This window comes from Pinus tabuliformis, chromosome 9, assembly GCF_031772625.1.
Source record: "Pinus tabuliformis cultivar Carrire ecotype Pingquan chromosome 9, CPIR1, whole genome shotgun sequence".
Taxonomy (NCBI): domain Eukaryota; kingdom Viridiplantae; phylum Streptophyta; class Pinopsida; order Pinales; family Pinaceae; genus Pinus; species Pinus tabuliformis.
The window spans coordinates 293,199,412-293,207,830 of NC_142307.1; the positions used below are offsets into that span (position 1 = coordinate 293,199,412).

Below are 8,419 nucleotides of genomic sequence, written 5' to 3' on the forward strand. Positions count from 1 at the left end.
AATAAGATTTAGACACACAATCATTCGATTATACTAGGATTTTACTAGACAATACACACATACCAAGTAAATCAATTCTAAGACAATATAAGAGTATTGCTCACACATTCCACCAAACCCTAATGAATTAGAGTTCCAATGTAGAACACATATTCCACCAAACCCCAATGAACTAGGGTTCCAATGTAGAAACATAGCAAACCCTATATTACCATAACTTCAAAGGTTTCATGATTTTAGATCTTATCATTCCATCCTAACAAGTTAGGACTTCCTAATCATACCAAAATCCAAAACATAAAATCAACAATAAAGACTAGCATTTCACAATATCCCTAATCAACTTAGGGTTTCAAACATTCGCAATAGCATACCCTTCGGTTAAAGTTTTCCAGAATCTACCTAGGATTCTACCAAATCAGATAAGAGTGGGGTAGGTATATTTATCAAGAGATGAATCACCCAAACAAGAATCACTAGGATTCAATACTGTTAGACATAACAAGGTTAGTAATAGATCATCAAATGAATAATCCTTTCAATCAATGAATTCAAGCATACCTTTGTTTCATTGCTAACCTTGTCTTGAGAGATCCTCCTTCTTGCGCATGTTTTTCTCTAATCAAGATAATAGAGGGAGAAAGGTGATTAGTATTCGATATAATCAAAACTGAATGATTACATGAACCCAAAATTGAAAAGACATGAAATACTTATCTTTGAGAGTAGTTGGGAGCTCCCTCCAAAGTTTGAGGGAAACCTACAAACTTAAAACAATACAAAAAAGTGTTTTCCAAAATAAGTTAAAACCTATAAATTATAAAACATATGAAATGTTATGCAACCAGCTCACAAAATAGAAGAAAAGATAGATCAATTATAAGAAGAAATTTCGGCGTAAATCACATTCAGAAAATCATTGTCGACGCGTTTCGAACCAACCAATGTGGTTCATCGTCATGACAAGTTGAAAAACCATATCTATCTTTGACAGTTAAATACTTAGAGTAGAGCCTCCAACGACTAACTAGGAAAACGTCTACATTTCACTAGGGACTAGGGTCAAACAAACCAGTTATAAATTAAAAATAAATAGGGCTACAATTAATATTTTATCTATTTTATTGATTCGAGTCATTCTTTTTCTTTCTTTTAGGAGCTCGATCTTGAATCTATTGTATTTATGAAATTTCAGATCTCCAATGTCCACAATTTTGACCTGCGATAGCCCTCTGTGTCCTCTTTCCAATTCCACCAGTCTAATTGAAATCAGATTATCCAAGAAAGAGTTATGCCAAATCTCCCAAGATGACCTCATTATATGCTTTTTCAGTAGAGCAAACTTGTACGAAGTGCCACGTGTCACTATTTTGACCTTTAGACGTGAAAATGATACATAGGAAAGTAAAGTCCATCCTCTTTCTATAAATTCTTATGAAATTTTAGTATGATGCTCAAAGAGAAAGTTATAATGATATTCCAAAGGTCATCTATTTGGGATGTAATTCGGGATCCTACAAAAACCCTAACTATCTGGGACCATATCTCTGAAAATATAGCGAAACAAGATTGGAAATTTGGGCCCGAGCTTCATCAATATGTCGGCTCAAATGGGTTTTAATTTCGAACCTTCATAGAAACAAATTTATAGCGAAAATTCCACAATGACCTGTTTGAGATGGAATTTTGGAGCTTGCAAAAACCCTAACTTCCTTAGATCATATCTCTGAAAATATAGCGAGACAAGATTTGAAAGGTGGAACCGAGGTTCAAAACTATTTCGACTCAAATAAGGTTTTTTTTTTAGCTTCTGCAACTTCGTAGAGAAAAAGTTATAGAGAAAATTCCATGATGACATGTTTGGAGCAGCGAAACCCTAGAATCCAAAGCTCTAATACCAAATGTTATGAAACCAGCTCACAAAATAGAAGAAAACATAGATCAACACCTTCAAAATAATCTTCTTCGAGGGAGAACCCTCCTTTACATTACACAAATGAACAATTCTTGGATGATACAAATGACAAGACCTTCGTTCTATATATAGGAGTCTAAGGGCTCCCAATACAATCAGAGCCTACATAACAATAATATTGTAGGGGCACAACAATACAATAGTGGGATTCTATGGGGCATAATAATAAAAACATAGGGACTATATGGGCATAATAATACAATAAGGGGATTTCACTAATAACAATAAGGGGTTACACTAGTAGTATAGGGACTTAACATGAAACAAGGTATGTAAAGCAAAGGACTTAATAGTGCATGTCCCTAATGTCAGACTCTTCAGGTTTGACTTTCTTTGAGTCTCCTTCTTCGACAAATTTGGCTTGATCTCTTCCTCTCTTCTTATTCCTCAGATTCTTAGGGCAATCACTTTTCTAGTGACCCTTTTTATGACATTGGTAGCACTCTATCTTAGACATGTCAACTTTCTTCCTTGGTCCCTTTGTTCTCTTTCCTTTATGATGATCAACATAATAATTTGATACTTATTCAAGATTAATAGCCATAGAGATCCTCAATTCTTCCTGACTACATGTGGTCCACAATTCTTCAAAGATGGGATCTACTTTCCAACTCTTCAGACCTTAAGCAAATGCACTCCAAGAGGGTGGAAATCCTAATATAGCAGTGATCACTAATTATTTTTCTGGAATAATCTCATCAATGGCCAAAAGATCATCCTTGAGTATAGTCATTTTCACAAAGAAGGTTGCCACAGTATATTCCTTTGTCATATTTGTATTCCTCAACTCATTCTTCAAACTTGCCACTTGATCGATGTTATTAATAGTGAACAAATTCGACAAGGCTTCATACATTTCCCGAGCATGATTGATGTTAGCTATGAATGGGACAAGATGGTATTTTATCCCTTCTACCATTAGAGTCATAGCCACCAATTCTAGATCCCTGAATTTCCCTTTATCAGTATCGTTGACTTCTTCGATAGGCTTCTTTACATTTCCTTTTACCAGATCTAATACCTTGTTCTTCTCGAGGATTATTTCAATCTTCTTCTTCCAGGATCTGAAGTTATATTCTCATTCAATCTTGTTCTCACCCTTGATATAGTTAGACATTTTGCTTGAATATGATAGATTCCTTCCCTAAGATAGTGCCTCTGAATGGATATGCCTGTTTCTTCTTTCTTCACCAAAGGTCTAATACCATGTTGGAAAATCGGAAAGGCAGTAAATATTTTCTCGATATTGATAATTACTTGTGATGTTGCTTATTATTATGACCCTTATATCTTCTTTCTTAAGTTCATCAAACAATTACACAAAAGCAACATCACATAAAATAATGGACACAAGATGTAGGCACATGCCAGGGCAAAACCCCCCTTGAGTGGGAAACCTAGTTAAAGTAATTCTTCCTTTCAATAGTATTCCTTGAGACTCTTCACCCTAGACCTTGACCATACCTTCCCTCCACACCAAGTCATCCTCAAGAATATTGATCTCTTCCTAGCAACTTCGATTCTACAGCAACTTGCAGTAGCTCACGGCTTCCGGCAACAATCCAACTTGGGAGACTTTGTTCTCCCAATCTAGAGCACGAAACATAGAGAGACCACCACCAAAATTTTAATTTTCCTTGACTCCTTAGATTCCCCAAAACTTGCATTCACTTCGGCTTCCCGGCAGCAAACTTTCTAAGCCTCCTACTTCGCAATTCTGCCCGACAAACATATTTTCGCACTTATGCCCAGAAGAGAGAGAATGAGAAGTGATGCTACAAATGGATTCATAGTCCTTCCTTTTATAGGCTTCTTGTGGGGTAGAATGGGTCCTTAGGCCGACTTGATCTTCTTTTAGGTTGACATGGTGTGGAGGTTCCATAATTCATATTTGACTCAATCCTAAACCTTTTTACATGATTCAAAAGCCCAAGAATGGTCTCTTTAAATGTACAATAATTCTATAGACCCAAAATAAATCCTAGAAGTCCCCAATAGGGATTTTGACCTAAAACATGGTGACCCAAGCATGAAACCCATGCTTTAATAAGTCAAAATAATAATAATAAAAACTATTTTCTTCATTCTTTTGACAAGTACATTACATAATGACTCAAGTACATTATTGAAGACTGAGCATAGTTACTTTTTCCAACACGACAACCCCAAGGATTTTCAGAGTGTTTCACATAAGCGAAGCACACCAGTTCAGATGACTACTAACAACATCCCATCGTTGCACAAACAACAAAGCTCCATATTCCATAAAAGGATGGCTCCTAAATATTTGAAGTTATAATTAGAACCTCGTAAAATAAAACCAAATAGAGGAACGAAGGCAAATATGATTAGGAATTTGCTTCCGCTCCCCCAATTTTTGTTTAACGGGATATAGGATATGATGAAGCTACCACAGGGTTTTGAAGTCAAATTTTCTTGCAACCACACTTCCACACTCTCGAAATTGAAACTCATATATTTAAGACAATATAATATTTTCATGGTTGCTAATCAAAATTAGCAAAATCGTCCAAAATAATTTAAATACGGAGCTATGTAAAACCCAAGAATCAATATGCGAAAGTTTGCTAGTGCAGAGATTTGAAAGATCTGCATAAAAAAAAAATTCACACACAAGTAATTTAACAACTTAAAACCAAAACAAAATACATATCTTAAATCTATAATGAATTAGGGTACTATTAGCCCATGGCAACCTTCTAATATAATTCAATGCTTCATGCCCTCCATACACAATTTCTCTAGACAAATAGTAACAACCTAACAACATTGTGCGGAACTGTTATACTATCTTTATTTGGGCTCACACAAATTCTGTGGAAAATCAATTGTGCTAAACCTTATAATTCATTAAACAAGGAATATTAAATGGCATTGCAAACTAGTGTCGTTGAAAAAGAAGGTTGTTTGGTTTTATATTATGAATGATTTCCTTGCCAATGGGCATGTTATTTTAAATCAAATACAAATTCAAATAAAATAATTATCATTAAGGGCATTTTTCAAATAAGCTATTAGTTAAACGATAAATTGTTCTATGGCAGAGAGACTTCATTGTGTGGAGCTTTATCCACACTCCCTACAATGATAACGCTTCCACACATGAATATTAAATTTGTTTCACAACGAACAAGTGATGAACTAGGTGAGTAGTAATCAATAAATTAAATATAACGAAAATATAAAATTTCACAAAGAACATGGTGAGCGGAAATGTTTCTCGTTTTTTGGAGTGTGAATGTGTAGAGAAATGGTTCAAATATTTTTGCATTTAAATATTTAAATCCAATTTCATTTCCATATTAATTATTTTAATATTTTATATTAAATAAATTTTTATATGTAAACAAGTTACATAGTAGTGAGTATTTGTTCCCTAGTTTAAATATAGTTAAATTAAGTAAAAAATTATGAAGATTTGGCAAAATGGAAGTCTATATAAATGCATTTAGAAAAGAAAAACCAAAACTAAAAAAAAGGTAAAATTGGAAAATAAGAAATTAAAAAAAAGAAGGCTATAATTAATTAAGTCAAAATCTACAATAATGCCTTGTATTTTTTTAAGATTAGAAATAAACATTTAGGAATATTATTTTATAACTTTAAAAAGCACCCTTCACAGGTCATAGTCAATAAACAATAATTGTCTTTTGATGACCAAAATAAGCCATAAACAACTATTTCACTATCAAATTCTACCCTTTATAGACATATTAATTCTACTTATGAAAGGGACAATATCTATCCAACATGTAGAGCTTTGCTCATAAAGTTAAAGAATTTTACATTCAATTTGAACTCTTTTTTAATGAATGGTTATGGAAAAAGTTATCAATTTGTATCTTTTAAAGATTTCAATGACAAATTGTTAATTATTTTCCCTTTATAGATATACCCCATTTTATGAATTTTCTTTTAAATACAAGTTTTGTTTGAGTTGTTGATCCAACAATCTCCTTATGCTAGGGCGTTTCTAGGGTTTCTACTGTATTGATTTATGTGTAGGTTTGGAAGCTGTCATCGCTCATTTCGCAGCTCTGTATCGCAAAGGTCAAGAGTTGACCGACCGAATGGGGGCAGAGGGGTCCAGTGGGACCCCTACTTTCAAAAAGATAATCATGCAGAAGCAATGACAAAATAAGTTTGAAGGGGTCAGGATTCCAGGGCTTGATAATAACAAGCAGAATGGCAGAAGAAACAAGGAGAAAATACAAGGGGAAACTAACAGACCAGACAGCACAACGGAAGGCAAAAGCATAGAGGATGAAAGCCTGACAGGAACAAAAGACAAAGCAACCCCAATAATTAAATCATCAGAAAACGAGGAGGGACAAGCTGAGGAAGACAGGGAGCAAACTGACAACAGGCAAGGAAAGCCGGAAAATGAGGGGGAGACAAGCACAAGACCCAATATACACTCTGCACCAAATGGGGTCTGCAAACCAAAAAAGACCAGTAACCTCAGGGTAGTAATTACTGACCCAGAGATTCAGGCTTACAGAGAGCACATGGCAGAGCATGCTGTCATTTGTAAATTTATGGGCATCTGGCCATCTGAAAGGACTCTCTGTCATTGGATTAGACAACAATGGAAGCTGAGAGGGGATGTTAAGCTTCACCTGGGAGCCAAGGGCTTCTTCACGGTTGTATTCTCCAACCTAGAAGACAAGGATAGAATTTTTGAGGGGGGTCCATACTTTTTGGCTTCAGCTGGCCTGTACATGCGACCATGGAAACCAAACTTCGCCCCAGAAAAAGAATCTTTCACCCAAGTCCCCGTATGGATTCGTTTGTTCTCTCTCCCAATAGATTATTGGGGTTTGAATGCCCTGAAACAAATCGGTGACCAGTTGGGAACATTCATCAAGGCTTCGGAAGCAACTTTACAAAAGAGATATACATCTTATGCCAGAATATGTGTTGAAATGGATGTTTCTGGGGCACTGCATGAGGGGCTCTGGCTGGAATATAGGGACGAAGATTACTTTCAAGCCATAGATTACGAGCAGATACCCTTCCGATGTCGCAAATGTCATGAACACGGGCATTTGATAAGAGATTGTCCTCAGATTCGGAAGGAAGGAGAAACAGAAACAACACAAGCCTGCAAAGATAAAGAAACCTTCATAAAACCCAAGTCTAGATAGAGAGCAAATAGAAGGAAGAACATTAAAGGTCACACAGACAGAAATACCCATAGCAATCCTTTTTTGATCTTAGATCTGGAAATAGATTCGGAGGATAAGCATAAAACCCCAACATCAGATGCAGGGCAGGATGAAAAGGAAGAACTACCCAGGGAAGGTACGAATGAAGGGGACCTAAACAATGAAGTTCAAATGCAGGAGAGAACTGAGGAAACAGAAGAAGAAATTGATATGCTCACCAGTGATGGCGGTAGCGAGGATCAAGAATGGGAAGAGGCGCTAGCCAGGGAGGGGATGAACCTACCAGTAATTGCTGAGAACTGGAAGGCCCGAGGAATAGAGAATGCACCGGAAGAAGAAATCAGGAAGGTAAACGACCTGTTCATAGCAAGGCAAAAAGCAGAGTTAGAAAAGCAGAACAGGAAGTTAGGTATTGTGAAAGGCAACAGCTTCCATTCGAAGAGTCTCTTATGGAAATCTTCCAGCTCAAAGCAGAAGAAAAGAAGAGGTCGTAGAACTAGTGGTGAAGTTCTACAGGAGCTAGGCATGATAATGATAAATTCAGGGAAGATGAAGGCGCTTAGCGCCTTCCAGTCCTTTCAATGAATATTAGTTAGATATGAAGATCATATCGTGGAATGCAAGAGGGCTTAACAGCCCGGCAAAACACAGGATCTTAAAGAGAAAATTCCAGAAATACAGACCAGATATCATGTTTTTACAAGAAACTAAATGCAGCAGCTCTAGTATTAACAATCTATGCAGAAAGCTTGGCAGAGATCTAGAAGTTTTAGAGATTGAAAGCCAAGGTCGAGAAGGAGGCCTGGCAACCATTTGGGACACAAGAGAAGTCCAGATTTTATCAGCTGAGGTGAACAAACACTTCATAGCGGTGGCTTTTCAACCCACAGGTAACTCTGGCTCTTTCCTTTGCATCAATATTTATGGTCCTCAGAGATTAGAAGATAAAATTAATTTCCTGAATTCAATAACCAAACTTATTGAAAGATATCCAAGATCTAAGTGTATAGTGGGGGGTGATTTCAATATGATAACCACCCTTCTGGAAAAAAAAGGGGGTCTTAGAAGACTTAATAGGGATGCGGAAGCCTTCACTAGTTTCATTGAAACTGTCAAAATGGTAGATATACACCCCAAGAGTGGCATGTTCACCTGGAACAATAGAAGGGGGGAGACAGGCTGATAGCTTCTCGCTTAGATAGATTTTTAATCTCAGAAAGCATCATAATGGATGGCATAATAGCAGAATCAGATA

The 8,419-nt window shown here is 36.3% G+C and overlaps 1 protein-coding gene across 1 annotated transcript; it reads left to right on the plus strand.

Annotated features, from left to right (window-relative positions):
• Positions 1–6,504: 6,504 nt before the first annotated feature.
• On the plus strand, positions 6,505–7,143 carry LOC149148338 (uncharacterized). The gene has a single exon (XM_089442148.1). The coding sequence runs from the start codon at positions 6,505–6,507 to the stop codon at positions 7,141–7,143; it is 639 nt and encodes a 212-aa protein (XP_089298274.1).
• Positions 7,144–8,419: the final 1,276 nt, after the last annotated feature.

Coding starts and splice junctions, on each gene's coding strand:
- LOC149148338 (XM_089442148.1), top strand. CDS start 6,505: ATGGCAGAGCATGCTGTCATTTGTAAATTTATGGGCATCTGGCCATCT.